Here is a 24,935-nt window from a genome sequence, read left to right on the forward strand (position 1 = left end):
GATGGTCGTATGCGTGTTTGGCGCCGTGCAGGTGAGCGCCACAATCAGGACTGCATACGACCGAGGCACACAGGGCCAACACCCGGCATCCAGGTGTGAGGAGCGATCTCCTACACTGGCCGTACACCACTGGTGATCGTCGAGGGGACACTGAATAGTGTCATCGAACCCATCGTTCTACCATTCCTAGACCGGCAAGGGAACTTGCTGTTCCAACAGGACAATGCACGTCCGCATGTATCCCGTGCCACCCAACGTGCTCTAGAAGGTGTAAGTCAACTACCCTGGCCAGCAAGATCTCCGGATCTGTCCCCCATTGAGCATGTTTGGGACTGGATGAAGCGTCGTCTCACGCGGTCTGCACGTCCAGCACGAACGCTGGTCCAACTGAGGCGCCAGGTGGAAATGGCATGGCAAGCCGTTCCACAGGACTACATCCAGCATCTCTACGATCGTCTCCATGGGAGAATAGCAGCCTGCATTGCTGCGAAAGGTGGATATACACTGTACTAGTGCCGACATTGTGCATGCTCTGTTGCCCGTGTCTATGTGCCTGTGGTTCTGTCAGTGTGATCATGTGATGTATCTGACCCCAGGAATGTGTCAATAAAGTTTCCCCTTCCTGGGACAATGAATTCACGGTGTTCTTATTTCAATTTCCAGGAGTGTAATAATAATTACACTTAAGTCACCGCGATTCTTGATGGTTAGCTGGACATTACAGAAGGCGGCATTGATTCTTAATGTGGTTTGTCGCCGAAACAGACAGCAATGCATGCCCAGCAACGCGCTCCCATGCTGGCCACAACGTCAGTACGTAGTTCTTGCGATGAAGCGTTCCATTCCTCCACCAGTGCGGTTGACAACTGCTAGATGATCGTTGGACGTGCTACAACACGTCTCCGCAACGCGTCCCAGACGCATGCGACGGGATTGAATTCGGGTGAGCAGGTAGACGAGTCCATTCGCCGAATATTCCAAGAGCTCATCTATATGCGCTGTTCCGTGTGGCCATGCATTGTCATCCATAAAAATGAAGTTAGGGACGAAATCACCCCTGAAAATACGCACTTGGAGAAGCAGAACAGTGTCACGATAAAACTGACTGATGAGTGTACCATGTTCAATGACTCGGAGGCCAGTGCGCCGATGCAACACTATGCCCCCTACACCATAACACCCGGACCATCAAAACGTCGTTCGGCCATGTTCCTGGGTGCATTACGTGTTCCCACCTCTCGCCATACGAGGTTGTGTCGAACTTGAAAAACTGTGTTTCTTAACTGCCAAACATAACAATGTTGTACCAGATTAATGTCATAAAACATTAATAAATACCTAGCACCTGCAATTTTCATTACAGAGAGTATACTTTGAGTGGCACTTGTACATATGATTTACCTACCAGATATCTTTCAAATATAGGCGAATAATTTCTACATTGGTGTGTTCAGTAGTTTCTGACATTGGCTGGTGAAATGAGAAATCACATCGCTAATTAGCAGTGCAATACGACTGGGAGGCTTTAGAACTAAGAGCCATTTGGAATTTCAGTTGGAAGGATAACAGTAGCCAAAGGCATTTTTTTTTACAACAAATAGCTATTGTTGAATTGTTGCTCTGTAATGTTATCTCTTTCTCCACACCGATATAGCTGCTCCCACCTACTCCTCGATGGATACGCATTTGGACAGTGCATCAGAATACCTGGACACCCCGAGTTTATACATTAATGGTTCTGCCACAACATTGTGGAGTTTTGTTTGGAAGACTCCCAATTACGTTTCCCTGAGTATCTGCGTGTCACTAACGTATGGATGGTACTGGCCGATAGCGATCCTTATAGAGCAGCGGTAAATTTGTTCGATGACTGTTGTTACGTCTTCTTGGTAGCGACTAAAACGCTAGAGCAGTACTCGAGAACAGTCGCAGGTAATCAGAGTCTTCGGCTCACCTTCTTTAGCAGTGACTACTTGCTCGTACAATTTCGTATAGGTCCTTATTGTTACCTATTAATCTTCAAACGATGTTACTGGTTGGAGAAGCCCATGCTTTGATTGCCTATAGTTACGTATATAACTTGCAGGTATTGAAAAAAAAAACTTGCCATAGGGAACGATCACTTTTTGAGAAACAAAGTTGTTGCCGAGAGCATGTTGACTTTCAGCTCGGCAGAGAGAGCAGTACGCAACAGTAACGAAAGTTACTGATTTACATAATAAACCGTTGAATCGTTTACGTTTGATCAAGTACAGCGAAAAGAAATTAATCGATTCACTAGCTAACTTGTCATTCAGAATTTTTTCTTCCGGTATTCCGTTTCTCTCGTGTAGATCCATAAATACATCCATTCCCTCGTGGATTGCTCTCCAGTATTTGCAACATGCTAGTATAAAAAGAACTTAAAGCATAACTGTTAATTTAAATAGCCATTTTAAGAGTGATAAAGCCTGTAACAACTTAATGGAAATAATGCAGTGTATTAAAACAGAATGCCTCGGACTGCATCCAAACTCTCTGGGAAGCAAAAATGTTCCAGTATCTTTGTTCCAAGTTGTTATTTTATGTAATGAAACAGCGTGAGCGATGGTGTGTGTGTGTGTGTGTGTGTGTGTGTGTGTGTGTGTGTGTGTGTGTATGTTTCCACGCTATGAAGGAGGCACAATACTTGTAAGTCGGTAAAAAAAATTCAAGCTTCATGTTTTCCAACTGCAGTAAAATCATAAACAGAGGAGTGTAGGATAAGAGAAGCAGAACAACACACACGCAAACATAACATAACATAAAATACTAACGTAAACAGAACGCGATAAATCTTAAGTCGTGTAGTGTTTTTATTGAAATTATTTCAGGATTTCGAAGAGCAACGATTGTAAGAGAATGAAACTAGGTTATGAAAATTACTGTTACATAACTCAGCTGGCGAGGAGAACTACTTGAGCTGACCAATCAGATGTATAGGCAAGCTCAGAGAGAAATCTTGTCGGAACGCCAGAGGAGCGTTCATCTTAGTGCGGCACTTGAGTCCGAGACTGCAGAGTACGCACATCACTGCTAGACTTGAGCGGAGAGACTCGGATGCTAGCCTCTACGAGACGCGCTTGTGAGCGTCACTGCCGCTAACGGGGAAGCTCCGCTCCAGCCCGGACAGCGGGCACAGGCAAAGCCGCAACCACTACATTCCCATCAGCGCACTTAAGTCCTCCCGTCACGATGCACCCACTTGTTCCGTTCGTGCCTTAGCACGAATTACTAAGAAACTCTGGTAACGACCTCGACAGATTTATAATGGGCATATTATTGCTTCTGCGTTGTAATCGTAAGGGCGTGTAGGATTACTCATAAGTACCTCTACGGTTTCGGAACAAGACTGCGCTTAACCTACAAGACACCCACAAAAATGACACGTATCAGTGGATAGAGCATCTGTCCTGGTTTAGATTTGTAATACGTGCCGTGCTGTAGTTGCACTAGGAGGGAGGCGTGTCACAACATGTGCACGAGTTATCCGCTCCGTACTCTCGCGTCGAATACGAGCACCTTTACATAGGCTACCAAATGAACTGATTTACAATGCGTGCTGCTGTTGCCCCTTCGCGGCAGTTAGTTCAGCGACTTCAATGAACTGCACACACGCATTGACGTTTGCCGCGTATGGAAATACCAAAAATACACCGCATTATACGGTATAGGAAAACCGTTTCCATGCAAAACAGCCTCTAGTCGTCCATGACGGGATATATACAAGCGATGTACGGTTTTAAAGGGAATCTTACACCATACTTCCTGCAAAGTAGTGGCAAGTTCAGGTAACAATGATGGAGGTGGATAACGATACGCACCCTTCCATCCAAAGTACACCGTAAAGGCTCAATAATATTCAGATCTCGCGATTGCGGTGGGCACGGAATATGCGACGATTCATGCTCACAAAACCCGTCCTCGCCGATGCGAGCTGTGTGAACAGGTCCCCAGGCGTCTTGTAACACAGTATCACCATTGAGGAACGAGAACTGTATCATGGTATGGACCTGACAGCCAAAATGGTCACATAATTCTTGGCAGTAATGCGACCTTGCAGAGGCCACGATATGGCTGCCCAAATCACCACCGAAGCCCGCCATGTTTCTCCATTCGACGTAACTTGGCCAGAAGCTGGAAACAGTGTGAAACAAGATTCATCCGACCAACTGGCTTTCTTCCATCGCTCGATAGTGCAGGTGTTATGGCTTCGCCACCACGTTTTCTCATTTATGACTTTTGTATCACTGATAAGTGCTTTTAGAGTTGCACCTCGCTCTGCAACTCGCTCCTTCTGGTGCTTACTTCCAGTTGTTCTCAAATGTGAGTGTGTGTGTGTGTGTGTGTGTGTGTGTGTGTGTGTGTGACCTTATGGGACTTAACTGCTAAGGTCATCAGTCCCTAAGCTTACACACTGTTTAACCTAAACTATCCTAAGGGCAAACACACGCAGCCATGCCCGAGGGGGGACTCGTGTGTTCATGAATGCGACATTATGCTCTCCACAGATTTTTGCAACTGTAGTCGTCTTATTTTTCCTCACAATACTCGTCAATGACCTTTCGTCACGGTAACTCCATACACACTTTCATCTGCGTAGTGATTTGCAGCATGATGTTTTCCCTATTTTCCTGGTCGCAGTATAGATCTTCCATACGTTTCCTCTTGAAACACCAAACACTTGGGCTCCCTTGATTATGGAAGCACTCACCACAAGGGCACTGACAATTCGCCCACGACTGAATTCACTTGGTCCGAAACAATGCACGCACAACCATACAGAATACTTTCCTGACCACGAGTACACTTGTAACCTACAGGTGCCACTTGTGGTCAAATATAACATGTCATGCTGCAGTCTCCGCAAGCATCTGCATTTTGTTTTCCGCCCCCTGTATAAATTCAGTTACAACTTGGAAAAATTCTCTGTCAGCTGATACGTCTCTCTGAGCAGTTTCTCTGCAGTCGTATTATGAAACCTTGGAGTCACTTACGAATAGCTCATTATAGATGTTCACTGGAGGAGGGGCGTTCAACAAGCAATGCAACAATTGTTTTTCAGAAAGCACGTTGGTTTTATTCACGAATCTAACACGTCATGCAGCATTGCTTTCCACTTTTCTTCCTACAAAACCCTATTTCTCTACATAATCTCCGTTCAATACGACGGCCATACGCCACCTTACTGGGAGGGCCGGTGTGCTCGCACAGTAGCGGAACGCTTGCTGACGCTGGTGCGAACGTCTTCAAATGGTTCGGATGGCTCCAAGCACTATGGGACTTAACATCTGAGGTCATCAGTCCCCTAGACTTAGAACTACGTAAACCTAACTAACCTAAGGACATCACACATATCCATGCCCGAGGCAGGATTCGAACCTCCGACCGTAGCAGCAGCGCGGTTCCAGACTGAAGCGCCTAGAACCGCTCTGCCACAGCGGCCGGCGCGAACGTCTTGCTGCATGAATAACGTCCCCCATCATCGACGTGCTGCTTGCCGCGGACTGCTTTCTCCATTGAGCCAAGCTGATGGAAGTCAGAAGGTGCGAGATCCGGGTAATTTCCAAGAATGATTGCCTAGTGAAGTCGCCGGGCCCAAACGATACATACCGAACGTGCGATCGTAAATCGATTATGCGACTCCGGTGGCGGGCGTTGTGATCAGATATTTGTGATCGTCATTTTTATCTGTTTCCCGTTGTTCCCGTAGTTGCTCTAAATTACATACCTCCGCGAATTATTTGTGAGTTGCTAGGGAAACCCAGACGATGTATGTCGTTAGTGAGTGGGGTGTCTGGTGTTCTTGATGTTTCTTTGGCGGATTCTCTGACATGGAAAATGTAATTCCATGTTTATCCAGCGTAGAAAATTGTTTGACTTTTTGTCGCAAATATGGAGTACTATCGTACGAGGAAAGAAGGAACTGTGTAGACTGTGTTGGTGCGAAGTGTTTAAAACTTCGTAAGAATAGTTTCGATGCTGAAATATCGTTACAATTTCATTGCGGGCAGTGCGGAAAACGAACGAGTATACATGGTTCGACTCTTCCAAATTATCCATCCAGACCACCGTAATGGACTTTAACATGACAACACCGACGACGAGTAAGGTAAGTCGTCTCCTTTGCAATTACAAGTATTTTTTGTAACGCTCTTCTTTTGTCATAGCTGCAGTGACCACCGTAAACATACTCATTACACCCTTCACCAGAGTTGCATGTTCGATTTTCGATCGCGCGTTCAATATGTATCATTTGGACCCCGCGCGACTTCGATAGACAATCGTTCTTGGAAGTTGTACGGTGGATGAGATGGAACAGTCCAATGAAGTTTTGGGAGCTCCTCCCGGGTGCGCAGAGTTGTGTGGGACCTTGCGTTATCATGGAGAAGGAGGAGTCCGTTTGTGTTTTTAGCAACGTACACGCCCAACTCGTTTCTTCAGTTTGCTGAGGGTAGCACACTGCACTTATCGTTGCACCATGAGGGAGGACATCAAACAGAATAACCCCATTAGAGTACCAGAGGACAGTCAGCACGACTTTACCGGCTGAGGGCCTGGTTTGAACTCTTTCTTCGTAGGAGAGGTAGTGTGACACCACTCCACGGATTGCCGATTTGTTTCATTGCCTATGACGACGTTCGACATACAATTGTTCCGATTAGTCTCGTAACGCAAAAGCAGCTCCGCACAGGCGGTCCTTCATTGCTCTTTATGGTCTTCTATCAGGTGGCGAGGAACCCAGCAAGCACACAACCTTGAGTATCCCAACTGCTGGACGGGTGTCTCAGTACTACCAACAGAAACATCCAGTTGACCTGCGAGTGTTTCACTGCGATCCGTCGGTCAGCTCGAATGAGAGTGTCCGCACGTTCCAACATCGCAAAAGTCACAACTGTGAGCGGCCGGCTGGAACACGGAAGATCGAACAGGTGTTTGCACAACGTTGTTGTGGTGTTGAGAGACGCCTTGTCCAACCATTAATTGTGCTTTTGTTCCGTGCTAAGTCTCCACAGATATTCCACAAGCGTCTATGAATATATGGAAGGCTCCAGTTTTCCGCCAAAGGAAACTCATTGGCAGCTTTCAATTTGGTACGCACCTTCGTTACAGGCGCCACTTTGAAGACTACGTATAGCGCCGCCACCTATCGGAACTTCATGAAGTTATAGGGACTGATGTGGAAATACTGCACAATGTCCCACAACGAACTCTGTATTTTTTTTTTTTTTTTTTTTTTTCAAGTGAAACTGACCAAGAAAAAAATTTGCTAAAACTTCCTGGCAGATTAAAACTGTGTGCTGGACCAAGACTCGAACTCGGGACCTTTGCCTTTCGCGGGCAGCGCACACTCCGCTGCAGAGTGAAAATCTCATTCCAAAAAAATTTGTTGTTGCATTTCTTATTGAACGCTTCTCGTGTTATGTTCCAAATGCCGCACCCACGTGCAATTAATCTGTATTTAAAATAAACGAGGATTGCGCGATTAGAGTGGCAGGCAGAGGCAGACTCACCTGAGCTCCTGCAGCAGGGTCTCGCCCTGCGCGATGGTGGAGGCGCACGCGTCCAGCGAGGAGGCGCGCTGGTCGCGGCACTGCTCTAGCAGCCGCTCCGCCGCCTCCAGCGTGTCCGCCGCCTCATCCGCCACCAGCTCCCCGCGAAGCTCGTCCGCCCACCCGGACAGCTGCACACAACACCACACCACACCCTCACATCACTCCACCTTCTGCTTTCTCTGACACTTCCGTCTGTCAAACCATTTACCTTACGTTAAAGTTCTTCCACAATGACGTCTCTGTCACCTGCAAACACTTTTTTAATAACTTACTACGAAAAAAAATCACTGATATTAAGAGTGTCAAACAAAAAAAAGTGGCTCAAAAGTGTTTTTAGTATTTCACGATAATCTTACGTTAACAGCAAATACATCATTAGCAAACATTCTGACACGAATTAGAGTATCAGTAAAAGAAGTTCCCATAAACTTTAACAAATGGAAACGCTAATTAGCTGTACAAGTGGGAATCATCATATTATCAGAAAAATGAAAAAGAAGACCTGCAAGTTTATAAACTTTCTCTTGCGCATGAATTAAAGCTTTCAGACCGTACTATTCGGTTCGATTCTACGATAGTTTCTGAATTAAGTGATATGCGGCCAGTTGGATTTTCAGTTTTCCTCTTCCGATCGTGCATATTGTAACACCTCGGTTCAGTTTACAGTGATAAAAGCTATAGAAAGAATAATTTAAAATTAAGAATAGAATTTTTAGAGGGGAAAATAGTGTACAATCAGAGTTCGGTAATTGCAGATCAAAATTATAGTATATCAGCAAGTAGTTTAACGTCTAAATACAGCAAAGGCACGGAAGCTCTGTCATGGAGAAGGCAGTGACGTTAAACTCTTGTGATGGAAAACCTATAAAAAGGCCTGATCGTCATTATTGCCGCCTTTTTTCCTTGATTGTTTCGTTAAAGAGCGGGGAACCCGTGTCAGTCAGCGAGACAATAATTAGATTGGACTTTATCGTGTTAAGATTCACGAAAAAATGTTAGAATATTACGGAGATTAAAAGTTATGTAGTGTACGATCTCTCACTGTAGGTAGCAACGGAGTATTAAGGGGATTTTAGGACTTTAGTGCTACATTGGAACTTTACGAACATATAGACGACAGAAACTCAAATCATCTGCTGATACGAGTGAATTCAGAGGTACCGGTATTCAGATATTAACGTTGGACTTTTGAAAGTGTCGTGTGCCGTTAGTTGCGAATCTGGACGTAGAGCGCGTGCATATCGGCATTTGCGGACTATTTAGATTCCTCCAGGCTAGGAACCTTTTAAATAGACCATCATCCATCACCATCTTAATCCTTGAATATAGAGTGAAAGTGAAATACAAGAGTGTTGTACTTACTTCATTTACCTAGTACTAATCGGTGAAGGTTTTACGGAACCAAAGCTAATCAGCAATAAGTCAGCACCATCTAGCGGAAAGCGTAGGCATTAACTAACACGCTAACTAAAGTGAACGTTTACGTGTTTTACGGACTGCTTAATATGAACTTTTGTGACTCTTTGACGTCCCCATTCCCTCCGAAAGGTGGCGCAGGCTGTCTTAATCACAAAAGGGGAGAGTTTTAGCCGGGCAAATTACTAAACAAAAGCGATATTTACAAGACTCGCAGTGATAGCAAAACACAAGGCCCGCACCTCATCGGAGAGTCGTCGCTGTCACGTCGGGAAGTAAAGCCGGAAAACCTAACGACGATACGTATCTACGAGCTGACGTCGACGTGGAGTACCTAAAAAGGGAACCACAAGAGAGTTGGGGATGCTTCAAAATTTCTGCCTGTCCGGGTATGTAAACTCTCACACCACATGCTATTATACATCAAATGTCCCAATCAGTGCGCTGAGCAGCAAATGCATAATGTGCGTAATTTTCGGGTTAGTTTTATTTTGACCACTCTATACATCAAAAGACCTTGGGAACTTCCCCAGTCACAGCCCAGTAAGATTCTAACATGTTCAATGTACGTTAGCACCAATTAATGGTTTAGAGAATGCGAAACTGTAGCATTGTCCACACAGTCTGCGTCATCGAGATCAGCGGCGCCCGAGATCCACTGTGGGACACTATCGGCTGAAACATGGCATCTGCACTCCACAACGTAATTTTTCTTACTCAGAGTCAATCTTTTGTTACATACTTGGGCATCACACTCCACTCACTGAGAAATAAAGCTAATTCCAGTTTCTGAAAGGAAAATGCAACGAATGCTCTAACAAGTTCAAAAATGGTTCAAATGGCTCTGAGCACTATGAGACTTAACAGCTGAGGTCATCAGTCCCCTAGAACTTAGAACTACTTAAACCTAACTAACCTAAGGACATCACACACATCCATGCCCGAGGCACGATTAGAACCTGCGACCGTAGCGGTCGCGCGGTTACAGACTGAGGCGCCTAGAACCGCTCGGCCTCACCGGCCGGCCTCTTAAGAAGACCCATAGGGTCAATACTTCAGTTTTCCTCAACACAATGTATGGATAGAAATATTTTAAATATACACGAAAGACAATATCTTATGAACTGTTGCCTTGGAGAACACTGCTATACATTTTTCAGACACAAAACTACCACAGAAGGTGTTCCACACCAACACAAAACCATAAATCATGGTGTAGACGAAGTCACACGTTTAATGAAGAGACGCTGTTAAACTGGTTGTTCGCAATATTACGGTCTCCAGTGATAAATACTTTAGTTTTCCCTAAAACAATGTATGGTTATGGACTTTTTAAGTACACGCGAAAGACAATATCCTCTGAACAATAGTCTTGGAGAACACTGCTACATATTTTTCGGGCGCACAAATTACGACGAAGGCGTTCCAGGCCAACTCGAAATCATAAATAACGCTGTAGAGGATGTCACACACAATAGCAAGAGCAGCAATGAAAATGGTTATCCGCAACGCTGCGGTATCCAGTGATTGAGCATCAGTTCAAATCGCGCATGATTGCCTTCATTGTATGCTAATTACTTATTTCGACGGCCCGTTTCACATAATGTGTGTAACGTGTCTCATATGACAGCAATGCCGAATTTTATATACGATATGACGTCTTCCTTGTTCCAGAAGAGACTGATTTGTGGACTTCTTTGACGCACATTACCAGATTATCGTCAATGTTAGAAGCAGGAGTTCGATTATTTTTTCATCGATGTATGATGTTAATCCCTCGTCCGAGATCCAGCCCGCTCTCACAAGGCGTGTTTTGACCTCCTGGCCAAACAGCAGTAGATTTGTAGAACAATGGAGGAAGTTGAAGTATCACAAGGTGATCCCTGTCCCAATGGTTATTGACAATAGTAAAAATTGGGGGTTAAGCAAAAACGTCATACAGAGAACCCAAACTTCAGACATGAAAATCTGTGAAAACTCAGAGGCGTTGCATTACGAGATCCGCTACGAAACGAATCCTTTCGGGAATATCTAAACAATGTCGACATTAATGAAAAAATCTGGAGAAAGGGGAAAAAGTGGAAAACGCTTCTAAAAATGAAGGACAGACACAGAGATACAATCAAGAAGCAGCATCGCAAGAACTTTAAAAAAATGGAAGAATTATGGCGACCACACACGTATTTATGCTTACATCCTGAAAGAGAGTAGGCGTTGACGAAGATTAAATGATTTTCATTTGGAGGATGACATATGACTGGTGGACAGCGGCTAGGCACAACAAAAGAAGTACAGATTTTTTATTGTTATTAATAATGGAATGCTGGCTGGAGTTAAGAGAATAGGGACAGATAGCAGGCGCTATGCAACGAAACTGGAGCTCCCTGCTGCCGCTGGCGAGGACAATGGCACATCCATCGCGGCGACGGCGCTGGCGGCGCAGCTGTTGTGACAAGGCGCGGACAATGGGCGGTGCATACAGCGCGCACGCCACCACAAAGCCAGGCCCTCGTCCGCGAGAGCCGGCGTGGACAGGTGCTGCCTCGCACCCCAACACAAAACACCTGCGCGCCTCTCCCGTACAACAATATTTTGTATACAGCCTACACGTGTGCTTTACAACATCTTGAGGACTCCCTGTCATTTAGGTTAACCAACCTGTCGGATTCGATTACAAGCCAAACAGAGCAGGCGTGGATCCAAAAAGATGCGGGGGCGGTAGCAGGGTGAAGCAATGTCCGCTTATCCTCCATCCCCCTACCATCTCCCAATCAGATTGAATTTTGACCAACATTAATTTCCAAATTTCTCAGCTAACGTTCGGAGAATAAAGTACCACGAAAAATAAAGAGTCTAGAACACGGCAAGAAAGTAAAAAAACTACAAGACAAGACATCCAATCACAGGCTGACCATAACTGTTAGTAACAACAAATCAAATAAGGTACGTGAGTCCACAGATAGAACTGGCAAACAACAAAATGGCATTCAGTCCATAAGAAAAAACAGTGGAAAGTCTTGACTTTGAGAACGTAAGTGGAAACGACAGAGAAACAGCATTCTCCATTTACACGCTCATGGTCCCGCAGACTGCAGACTTGCGTTGACCATGTTAGTGCTAAGTGAATTACTGATAATGGCGAATGCACGCTTCGGATTTGTACTGCACAAATTATGAAGTTGTGATAGTTTGCTGCTTCTATAGTTTTCACGTCAGTTGCATGCCAGAGGTACTTTCGACATATGATAAAATTGGCTCTGAGCACTATGGGACTTAACTTCTGAGGCCATCAGTCCCCTAGAACTTAGAACTACTTAAACCTAACTAACCTAAGGACATCAAACACATCCATGCCCGAGGCAGGATTCGAACCTGCGACTGGAGCGGTAGCGCAGTTCCAGACTGAAGCGCCTAGAACCGCTTGGCCACACATGCCGGCCTTTCGACAAATGCTTTTTAATTGCGTATTTCTCTGAAATGATGTATTAACCACTGGTGTGAACACATTGTCATTATTATTATTAATCAAAGTATTTTATATATTTCGTTATTATTAAAGTCTTAGGCTTCTGTGGCTCGTGGGGAGGGGAATGAACAGTACCAACCTCTGACACCCCCCCCCCCCCCCAAAGAACAGAACCGTGGACCCGAGCCTGAAAGAAGCAATTAAAAAAAAACTTTGCAAAAATTGTCCTGTCTATGGAATTTGTTTTCATAAGGTGCTACAGTGAATAAGCCCTTATATGCGAACATGGTCTTCAATTCGCTTTGCTGGGTTATAATGGTGTGTAAGAAAAATGTCCCATGTTTTTACAGGTCGCGCGGGATTAGCCGAGCGGTCTAATGCGCTGCAGTCATGGACTGTGCGGCTGATCCCGGCGGAGGTTCGAGTCCTCCCTCCGGCATGAGTGTGTGTGTTTGTCCTTAGGATAATTTAGGTTAAGTAGTGTGTAAGCTTAGGGTCTGATGACCTTAGCAGTTAAGTCCCATAAGATTTCACAGACCTTTGAACATTTTTTTGTTATTACAGGTCGTATTACTGGTCAAAATTAGAATGAAAGACCCCTAACATATGAAATGTGGCCGGTCTGGCCGTGCGGTTCTACGCGCTGCAGTCTGGAACCGCGTGACCGCTACGGTCGCAGGTTCGAATCCTGCCTCGGGCATGGATGTGTGTGATGTCCTTAGGTTAGTTAGGTTTAAGTAGTTCTAAGTTCTAGGGGACTGATGACCTCAGATGTTATGTCCCATAGTGCTCAGAACCATTTGAACCATTTATGAAATGTGTTTGTACACTGATTACAAGTATCAGAAAATAACGCTCGCAAAATATTATGAATCAAATACTTAAAAGAGTCTGAAACTGTCAGGAAATATATATTTTGCTCTTCAGTGCGTAAAAGAAAGCGATTTTTGGTACCATTTTAACACGTGTTTTTTGTTTCCACCATAGGTTAGGCTTTGCTTCGAGGTACTTCTCTGGCCGTTGTGTTTTCGTTCTCAATAGTAGTGCGAGATCACTTCAACTAGATGCATCGATGATATCTCAGGGATATCACAGTCATTTCTTTTTTCAATATCCACGTCCTAATGTGTAAGTGCTTACCACGAATGACGTCCGTGTCGACGAGATCCTGAATTCTTAATTCATTTCCTTTTTTGAACAGCGAACTTCAGCTTCAAAACGTCACTGTCACTGTTGCACTCGCGAGGACACTATAATGTTTCGGAATTAAACGATTAATTCGGGAGTCGGAAATACGGCAGTTAGTGATGCTGTGATTTGACGAGTTTTTGTTTTTTAGCTCATTTTGTAACTGCGTTTGGTGCTAATGACAGTATTGACGTGCATCCCCGACAGAAACACCACCAGTAACAATTAAAACATCAAAAACCTTTACAACTGAAATGCCAAAACTTCAACGCCACAATCGGCTGCGAGAAACAAAGTACAATCTAGACCGACGTGGAGACAGGAGCGGGAAAACAGGGAAGCAAAACCCACCTCCGTCTCGCGGGGCTGGCAGGCTACACTCGTGATTGTACATCCGTGAAGGCAGGACAGACTCATGCTCATAGGGATCACCATCACTTCGGCTTTTCTGAGAGTCTTGCTCGAACCTTATGACGGGCCAAATCGGTTGGTTGTTTCACTCATTTCAAATTACGAAAAGAAACAACGATCAACGCACAAAACAAAGCAAAGCTAAGTACAACAGGCAGTTACTTGCTGCGGCTGGTGTTGCCGTAAGCGGGAGAAACCAGGCAGCATATTTACCGGTGGCTTACACAGCGATAGTTCAAACCACTCCTCACCTAAAACTGCCACGATGAAGTGTCCGCATAATATTACTATTGCAACTGAACGCAGGCTCGGTGGCCGGGACAACGCCAAGATCTTCTGAACCATTTATGGAGCTCTCTTATGAAACTGGATATTGAAGACAGTTTCATAATTCAGTAGGACAATTGCTCTCCGCGTACGTCAGTGAGCATCTGAGGTGCAGAAGATACATGCCACATGAAACAACATAAGGCAACAAGCATCAGGGTGATTTTAGAATGCGTGCGTATCTCTCTGGTGTATACATACAGTCAGGACCGAGAAAGCCAAGGGTGCACAAACTCTTATGGGAGGTGAATAGTCCACTGTAGTGTTCAGACAGAATTTCTGATTGATAACTGCTCCAATATCTAGCTAAGCTTCCACTAGAAAACTGCGACGAACCACACTCAAGCAACGGACTTACTAATTAACATCAATCCACATCCGTGACGGAAGTTGAATCTTGTAATACGTATATTCGGTGCACAAACATGTTTCATGTGTTATAGGTCTTTGTCTCTCATTTTGACGAGTACTATATGACTATCTCCTTTACAGCATGGGACACTTTTGTTAAACCACTGCATAGCTCAGCAAAGTGAACTGAAGACATGGGCAGGGTAGCAGCACTGTCGTGATTACGCCCAACTGGGAGCGGAGTTAGTAGCAGATGGCTCTGAGCACTATGGGACTTAACATCTGAGGTAATCAATCCCCAAGAACTTAGAACTACTTAAACCTAACTAACCTAAGGACATCATACACATCCATGCCCGAGGCAGGATTCGGGCGACCGTAGCGGCCGCGCGTTTCCAGACTGAAGCGCCCAGAACCTCTTGGCCACAACGGCCGGCAGTTAGTAACATCGTACATCAAGTAGCTACTACACACTACACGCCTAGACGCCATTACCTCGCACAGCGCTGACCAACGCTTTTGTATGACAAAACTCCTGGCACACTGCTACTGTAACAACATTTATTCACTATGCAATGTGTCTGAGTAAACCATTAACATCTTCACTTCTGATGTGTCTTTTTTCGGAAGACTCAGTATTTGTTTCTTGGGAACTATATCGTCTTGTACACGTATGAGGACTTATTAAATGAGGCACGTTATGAAAACAAATTCTACAGACAAAATATTTTTTTCTCCGATTTCCGTACTAGCCTTGACCCCCAATTCTGTGCAACAGTAGCTGTTAAATTTTCGCACAGTCTTTTTCTGCCGGCCTCTGTGGTCGAGCGGTTCTAGGCGCTTCAGTCCGGAACCACGCGGCTGCTACGGACGCAGGTTCGAATCCTGCCTCAGGCACGGACATGCGTGATGTCCTTAGGTAGGTTTAAGTGGTTCTAAGTGTAGGGGACTGATGGCCTCAGATGTTAAGTCCCATAGTGCTTCGAGCCATTTGAACTATTTTTTTCTTTTTCTGTACTGTTCATGATATTGTAGAAATCGCTGCCAAGTTGCGCATTTACACATATTGTCGAAACTGTATGTATTGATTGTACATTCCTTCTTCTTCTTTTGGGTGTGTACTTGAATGTAACTCTGCTCGGCATTGTGTCACTCTTTACATAATCAGTACACCATCGATTTACTCAACTTTAAGATTTTTCTTGCATATTCCATCACTTTTTCCATCTGCACTGTGACTCCTTCTTTCCTTGCTTCCTATTGTCAATAAATTTAATGATGTTATAAGCAGAGGCGACTGCCTACAGCCGGCCGTAGTGGCCGAGCGGTTCTAGCCGCTACAGTCTGGAACCGGGCGACCGCTGCGGTCGCATGTTGGAATCCTGTCTCGGGCATGGATGTGTGTGATGTCCTTAGGCTAGTTAGGTTTAAGTAGTTCTAAGTTCTAGGGGACTGATGACCTCAGAAGTTAAGTCCGATAGTGCTCACAGTCATTTGAACCATTTGACTGCCTACAAAAGCATTTTCCGCAGTCATCTTCCGTGCTTGAACTAAAATACATGTGTGTCTGTTCTTTTGAATATATCAGAAACTATCGATGACGGCCAATGATCCGTTCAAGGCAGACCCACACCAAGCTCGAACTCTGCGAGATGCCGTGAGGCGTGAGGAATTACACTAATGGGCAGGGGCTCTACTTCAGTAGTGTGTAGTATAAGCTGAAAATTTGCGTCTGACGAGAGACGTGCTAGGACAGTCCGCGCGGTAATAAGTGACCACCTTGTCCGGATGGCGTAGTGGTCAGCGCACCTGCTTAGTATGCAGAAGACCCGGGTTCGAATCCCAGTCCGGCACAAATTTTCAACTTCGCCACTGATATAAATCAATGCCCACTACCATCTAACGTCTTTAATATGTAGCAACTCGTTCTGCTCTGAAGCGGAAAGTGTCTTTACCTACTCCCCCGACTAAGTTAGGTACAGTTACGGACGAGTCCACAGTAAGCTTTGGCGAGTAATATACAGCTCAACTCGCTTGTTCGTGCTCCTAGAACGCGCCGTACGAATATTTTTCCATCAGGGTACAAGTCTCAGCAGTGGAACCAGCTACAACGTCTACTCGCCAATACCAGCTGCCACGTTGCAGCAGCTGCCTTCCCGTTACATCGTCTGCAAGCCGAGCGGTGAATTCTGAAATCACTACGACTGTGACGGGACAGCGGCGACTCACGAGCGACTGTCGAATCCCGCGGCACCTCGGTGGAGAAACAGATGCGTTCCTCCTTCGCAGTGCTGTAGATTGGATAGGTGCAGCCGCGAGATTGGGAACGTGCACCGAATCGTCCAGCTAGCCGTGCCTGCGGGCTTATTGCGGAGAGGAGACGTGACAAGAGATTCTCTCGTAGAACGGGAGACCACTACTTCCTCTCCCCACACCGAACACTCGTACGTCTAGCAGCAGAGCGCTTGAGGACGTTGCGCTCCCTTTGTGCTGCCTGTTTACTGGGAATTAGCCGGAGGAAAGCGGATCGCGGGCAGATAATGGCAGCACGGCCATGTGTCCTGCAGCGGCAGATGGGCCGCAGCAGGAAACGCGCACGGAATGCAGACCGCACACGCGCGGCCACCTGACTCGCAGCGGGCATGCAAACCCGGGCCTCTGAGCCCTGGGCGCTTTGTGCAGGTGCAGGGTAGGACGAGCGAGTGGGTACCCAATAAGGCTGGCTGCAAACGAGAACAGGAAGATTAAACTGGTACGAAGCCTGGTATATTTCGGTACTCGGGATGCAAGGGGCGCGCCCCGGGAAGGCGATCATGCCAACTGGTGCCTGCAGAAGCCATCACGACTAAGTTAAGGATATTTTACACGAGCGACTTTCTGCTCAAAATCGACTACTCGAAGGACGCGCGTCTTTCGTGCTTGCGTGTAAATCAGCAAACAACCACGCCGGCCGGGCTGGCCGAGCGGTTCTAGGCGCTACAGTCTGGAACCGCGCGACCGCTACGATCGCAGGTTCGAATCCTGCCTCGGGCATGGATAAGTGTGATGTCCCTTAGGTTAGTCAGGTTTACGTAGATCTAAGTTCTAGGGGACTGAAGACCTCAGAAATTAAGTCCCATAGTGCTCAGAGCCATTTGAACCATTAGCAAGCAACCACGACGTGAGCGCATCTATGACGTCAATGATCAACAATTGTCGACTGAAACCTGAATTAAACTCTGACAACTTCAATTTTTCTATGAATACTATTTACTTTTAAGTAACAGACAGGACGACAACTATGTAGAACATAAACGTTCCGTAGGTTACCTGGCCCTTTATATACCCTCACTCAGTATCTACCGCTTCCGGTTTTAAGGAGGGAATATAGTAATACACTGTCGCATAAGCAAAATAAGCGTTCGCTAAGACGTAACGCCCGATAAGTATGCAATACACCTAACGTACACGTAAAGCGGGAACGACTTAACTGACCAATGTTACTAGGAAAACTACCGTAGTCTACGTTTACTTACAGTAGTTTTACAACTCTGGATATACCTAGTCTAACATTCAATTACCCATATAACAAAATAAGCATAACACACATTCGTTGTTTTGGCGTAAATGGGACGATATATAGATGTAGAACGCCTGCGTATTATCATCAGTACCGATTTAACGTCATCTCATATGCAACAGTGTGCTCTGCCGCGTCGGACTCCACAGATACACGACACGCATGAATAAGTGCTTTATTCGGGCCTGGCGCCGGACGGTAATTTCCTCCAGCCGGACCGGCTCGCCGCCGCGCTTTGTCGCCGTCCTCGCGGCTTCCGGCAGCCGGAGATGGCGAGCCGAGGCGCTGGGTGCAGCAGCGTGCTTGCCGGTGGTCTGCTGCTCCTCGCCGTCATTTTAAGCTATTCCTCGGTGGAATTTCATACATTCGACTGCATATGATTGAAAACAGAAAAGTGAAAAGGAAGACGTACGCTGTGGCGATAAAAAAGAATCATGGGATTCCGATATGCACATACATAGATGGCGTTAGTGCAGCGTACACAAGGTATGAATGGGCAGTGCATTGGCGGAGATGTCATTTGTACTCAGGTGATTCATGTACAAATGTTTACGACGCGGTTAAGGTCGCACGACGGGAATTAGCAGACTTTGAACGCGGTATGATAGTTGGAGCTAGACGTGTGGGACATTCCATTTCGGAATTCAGTTCGACCCTGGACGACTGGAAAATGGTGGCCTGGTCAGATGAGTCCCGATTTCAGTTGGTAAGAGCTTACGGTAGGATTCGAGTGTGGCGCAGACCCCACCAAGCTACGGATCCAGGTCGTCAACAAGGCACCGTGCGAGCTGGTGGTGGCTCCATAACGGTGTGGGCTGTGTTTACATGGAATGGACTGGGTCCTCTGGTCCAACTGCACCGATCATTGACTGGAAATCGTTATGTTGGGCTACCTGGAGATCGCTAGCAATCACTCATGGACTTCATGTTCTCAAACAACGATGGAATTTTTATGAACGTCAATGTGGCAAGTCAACGAGACACAGTTTTTCGCTATTGGTTTGAAGAACATTCTGGACATTTCGAGAGAATGATTTGGCCACCCAGATCGCCCGACATGAATCCCATCGGATATTTACGGGACGTAACCGAGAGGTCAGTTCGTGCACAAAATCCTGCACCGGCACCACTTTCACCGTTATGGATGGCTCCAGAGGCAGCCTGGCTCAACATTTCTCCAGGGAACTTCCAACGAATTATTGTGTCCATGCCAAGACGAGCTACTGCTCTACGCCGGGAAAAAGGACGTCCGACACGATACTAAAAGGTATCTCATGACTTTATTCACCTCAGTGTATATCCCGTTAGGGTTACAATCGCCCTTCCCTCTCACAAAGGAACTGTATCCCAGCACGAACGGTTATAAAACCTTATAAAATGATTTTAATATTTGGAGCAGCGTCTGTTGTACCATCCATGAGGGAAATGAATCTGTTGATACGGCTGAGCTCAGAATGTCCAGAAAGTTCTCTCTCACTCAAGTTCCACGCGTTACCCTCAGCCCCGATGGCGATGAAAGCGCGTGGCATCCAGAAACTCATCGTTGTGATTATTCGGGGGGTCTCGAAGCCACATAACGTTGTTCTATCTACATGATTACTCTGCAGTTAAGAATTATGAGACTGACAGATTGCTCACTGAACCACTTCAAGCTGTTTCCTCTACTGTTCCATTCTTAAACAGCGCACGGGAGAAACGAACACTTAAATGTTTCCATGTTAGCTCTGATTTTTCTTATTTTGTTATGGTGGTCATTCCTCCCTATATCGGTGGGCGCCAACAAAATATTTTCACACTCTGAGGAGAATGCTGATGGTTGAAATTTCTTGAAAGACCTTTTTGCAACGAAAAACGCCTTTGTTTTAATGATTGCCACTCCAATTTGCGTGTCTTATCCGTGAGACACTCTCTCCTATTCTCCGATAATGCAAAACGAGCTTCCACGCTTTGAACTTTTGATGTCCTCCGTCTCAATCCTATGTGATGCGGATTCCACACTGCACAGCAATACTCCTCCACAAGAGGGCAAACATGCATGGTGTGAGCAGTGTCTTTAGTAGATCTGTTGCATTTTCCAAGCGTTTTCCCAATAAATGGCTTTCTCACGGCATTACCTGTGGACCGTTCCAGTTTAAGCTGTTCGTAATAGTAATCCCTAATTATTTATCTGAATTTACAGCCTTTATACTTGTGCGTTTTAACCTGTAACCAAAATTTACCGGATTCCTTTTAGTGCTCATGTTGATGACTTTACACTTTTCGTTATTTCAAGTCAATTGCCAGTTTTCGCACCACACAGTATCTTGTCTAAATTGTTTTGCAAATTTTTCTGACCGTCTAATAACTTTACTAGACGATAAATGACAGCATCATTTGAAAACAATGTAATTGGACTGGTCAGATTGTCTCCTAAATGGTTTTTGCAGATCAGGAACAGTAGACGGCCCGTAACATTTCCATGGGGGACAGTAAAATATCAGTTCCGTTTCATTCGATTTCCCGTCAGTTACTACGTACTATGACCTTTCTGACAGTAAAATCAGAAATACAGCCAAACAACTGAAGCGGTATTGCATACATACGCAATCTGATTAGAAGTCTTTTGAGAAACTATGACGAAACTCATCTGGGTCTCTAGAAATATGGAATAAGTTTGACATCCCCTGTCGATAGCACTCATTATGTCGTGTGAACAAAGAACTAGTTGTGTTTCACAGGAACATATTTCCTTAATCCGTGTTGACTGTTTGTCAATAAGTCGTTTCCTTTGAGGTAATTCATAATATCTGAACACAATATACGTTCCAAAATCCTACTACAAATCGACATTAGCCATACGGGTCTGTAATTCAGCGGATTACACCTATTTCCTTTCTTGGGTGTAAGTGTGACTCGTTATGTTCCTCAAGGTAGCGTCCGACCAGAGTAGCAGAGTACAATGTAGTCGAATTCATGCTTTCTCACTTCTTTACAGGCTATTGTCAAGTTTGTTCCTGCAAAAGATGGCGGACTACTCGTTTCCTTATTTTTGGTGTATGTATCCACGGCTCCATTTCTCAATTGTTGTGAAAATCAAAAATGTTTTACGTGCAACAGTTCGTTACACCTTCCAGTTCTTCTCTACATAGTAGCCGCTCCGACTCAGACATTCGTCGTAGGGTTATATCAACTTTCGAACACCTTCGTCATAGAATGCAACCTCCTGTACTTTCCGTCAATTCTCTACGCTGGTCTACATCTCGTTGTCTGTACCAACGTGTTGCTTTATCAGCCAGAGGGTTCATGTGGGCAGAGATGAACCTCAGGGGAAGGCAGTTACGGGCTGATGGGCTGTATTGTGGGTGATGAAACACTTCCCATCGAAAACGCTGCAGGAGCATCTTCGTTGCCTTTACAGAGTGCGAACTAGAACTGTCATGAAGAAGGAAACGCATTTCAGTTACGTAACTTGGGCTGATGGCATATGGTACTTGGGCTGCATGGCATTTAGGCGAAATCTCTCACCATGTACTCATACTTGGCGAGAGACACTATTTACCTAGGGATCTTTACGTTCTCACTGTGCGCTCAGAACTGATAATAGGGACGTGGCGGGATCGACGGGTATACTGGAGGCACTGCCAAACAAATCAGTGCAAAGCTTCATCGGATTTTTACTGTGGTTTCTATTTCGTGCCCCATGGGGCGTTGCTTTCCGTATATCATTTTTTTTCATACTGCCACTTCTGACTACGTCATCAATTTGAATAGCTATACGTTTACGTCTTTCCCTTCGATAAACAACTGGTCCTGGAAAAAATAAAGACTCGGAGATGCGGATTAATGAAGACCGCATAAACTACACAGTTGTTCTTGTAGCACATCAGCACTGATTCCTCACTTAATGTTATGTCACACGGTTGTACAATGCAATTCTTATGAAGTAAGAGTAATTTATTATCCTCAACTGAAAATTTTTGCATTTGACGAAACAAACAAAACTCTCCTTGTACCTTTCCTCGTCACTAGCTATTCACATGCGGTCAGGAGTGTATATGAATTCGTGTCGGCAGAGTCCATCGGGAACAGTGCTGTGTAGTGACTTTAAGTGTGTTAAAGAGGTAGGTGCCATGTTACGTGTTCGGGGCTTTCGTCTTATTTTCGTGCGTTTTTCTGTTACATAAATACGATACCGACGTTGTTTTAGGACAATTTATTTCCTTTGCACTTACGTTATGCAGTAAAATTTCATATGAACTTGTAATTATTTTTACGTATTAGCATTTGATCCTTCGGTGGCATTAGCCACGAATCATTACTGTTATCAGTACACTTATTCAAAACGAACCACCCGAAAGAAATGCCATAAATATCTTCTAGCAAGAACTTTGAGGCTCAAACCTGCACAAAATACAATTCAGCAACAGTCATGTCACCCTGGAGGAAGAAAAGCAGCCGCAAGACAAACCAACAGGAAAAGAAAGTGGGCACAATGTTTGCAGAGGCAGTTTGTTGCGAGATGCACTGGGAGGGGATGAGCAACATTAGAAAAGGAATCGGGAGATGAAAGGCAGTGTAACAGAAAACGGGTCTCTAGAGAGCACGAGGGGTGGTCGCCTTATGAAGAACTCGTTACGGGACAGAAGAGGAACAAACAACTTGTGCGCGTTTCGCCACAGCCAGTAGAGGAAAGGGCGAGTAATGGAGAAACTATAATATCCCACGGCGGAGTTTATCACTGGGCAAGGGGAGAGTCGCAGGGCCGGAGCTTTAGATATTAACGGGACGAGTTTGGCGCGGTGGCGGCAGCGCCCTATATTTGCACTTGCTGAAACATTGATTCGCAGCGGGGCCAATGAATTCGGGATGTCTCGCCTTTTGTGCTGCTAGCGGCAGGCGGACCTGCGTCCACGGCCATACGCTATCGCCTCGAGACAACAAGGCCGCTGTTGACGCAGGGGGCGGCGAATCACTTGCGAGCCGGAGATGAAAGAGCCCTCCCGCCGAGTTCTACACAGATTCTTGGAGTAGAGGAAGAGGCGCGCGCGGCGGAGGCGGTAGGAATTTCGAATCGAGATGGAGGTTCCAACTACTGTTAGGCTCTGGCGACGATTCAGTGTGTTCGAAAACCAAATGCCGTACGAACTATTTGCATGTGACTTGGCACTACACAGCCGTTTACTGACAAAAGTACAATTACATGGGGCAGCAAATAAAATGTGGGGGTTTGGTTGAGTGCAGGGCGCAGCATGTTATCTCACATAAAGACTCGTCGACAGAAGTTGAAATAATTAAAGACGTGCGCTAGGGAACTGTGAGTAGGAGCCTTTATTGTTCACGTCTTATATTAATGAGCTGACAGGTAGGTGAGACGTCACAGCTAGACTTAACAAATTTTACCCCACATCAAGAAAAAGAATTACTAATTAGTTCCCAATCTGTGTACTGCAGCGATGCATGAACCCCGTAACTCTCCCTCCGTCCGAACAGGCTTCGGAAGACCCAACGGTACCGACCGACTGCCGTGTCATGCTCCGACGTTATGCGTCACTGGTGAGGAAGAGCATGTGCTTAGCACACTTCTCTGCAGATCGTTATCATTTTCCGTGACCGGAGCCGCTTCTTCTTAATCAAGTAGGACCTCATTTGGCCTCACAAGGGGTGAGTGCACCCCGCTTGCCAACAGCGCTCGGCAGACCCCGACAGTCACCCATCCCAGAGTTAGCCAAGCCCAACAGCGCTTAGCTTTGCTGATGTGGCGGGAATCACTGCAGCAAGACAGTTGACGAATATTGTAACTAGTAATGAGATAAAAATTACGCCATTCTAACACTCTTAGAATATTTTAAAAGGACATAAACGGGTGTGAAAAGCTGTCTTTCGGTCTTTTCCTTTTGTGGTAAAGTCTCGTAAACGACTAGGTCTTGTTGGGAATTAGTTCTTTCTTGATCACTGTCGCTGAGCTGTATCAGTTTATGCGAGCTGTATTTGCGTGTGTAAACTGAATGTTCATTAACCAATTAAAAAATGAACTGCGTATTATAGTATGTTATTTCAAGATCCTCTTTAATTTAAATAAAAAGAAAAAAAGAAATTTCATCCATCAAAAGTGGCGAAATTAAATATGGAAACTTCTCGTTTGGTTCGAGATTATTTTAAAAGCAGTTTAGTTTATAATTACTATTTGCATGTTACATTAATTACAACGTGCAGTCATTTATTTTTCTGGGAGTCCGATAATGTTCCTGGCTGCAATTATAAGGAAACTAAACGCCATTTCTTTTTGCGGTCAGTAAAAAGTGCCAAACGAATTGTTTCCAAGCTAACTGTGGGCCGTAGCTACTTTCCGTTTCAAAAGTAAATGAAAGTTAGCAGTATTATTAGCATTTTTTACTTTTACGACAGTAATTGAGATTAAACAAAATGGTATCAGGCCTCAGTTTTCTTATAACGTTACCGACAAAGATAAAGTTTTTAGAAAAAATTTTCGTAACATTTAATGCTCTTGAATATCAGATACAGTATATAAAGCAAATTTCACGTAATTACAGGCGGTAATGTTACATCGGTCTTGGCGGCCTAGCAGTAAAGCGTGTATATGGAAACTGAAAGATCGCGGGATCGAATCCCAGTCGGAAAATAGAAATTTTCAGTCTGCACTTCA

At 45.2% G+C, this 24,935-nt stretch overlaps 1 protein-coding gene and 1 non-coding gene across 2 annotated transcripts in view; one reads left to right on the forward strand and one right to left on the reverse strand.

Annotated features, from left to right (window-relative positions):
* LOC124612449 (kalirin) overlaps positions 1–24,935 on the reverse strand; it is a 1,731,149-nt gene that overhangs the window by 871,717 nt on the left and 834,497 nt on the right. The window contains exon 14 of the mRNA XM_047140672.1: positions 7,533–7,702. Coding sequence (XP_046996628.1) covers positions 7,533–7,702 — 170 coding nt within the window. The remainder of the gene's footprint in view (positions 1–7,532; positions 7,703–24,935) is intronic.
* Positions 16,516–16,588, forward strand: Trnat-agu. Its single transcript has one exon. It is a non-coding gene; the product is annotated as a tRNA-Thr (tRNA).

Source organism: Schistocerca americana, chromosome 4 (genome assembly GCF_021461395.2).
Source record: "Schistocerca americana isolate TAMUIC-IGC-003095 chromosome 4, iqSchAmer2.1, whole genome shotgun sequence".
NCBI lineage: Eukaryota > Metazoa > Arthropoda > Insecta > Orthoptera > Acrididae > Schistocerca > Schistocerca americana.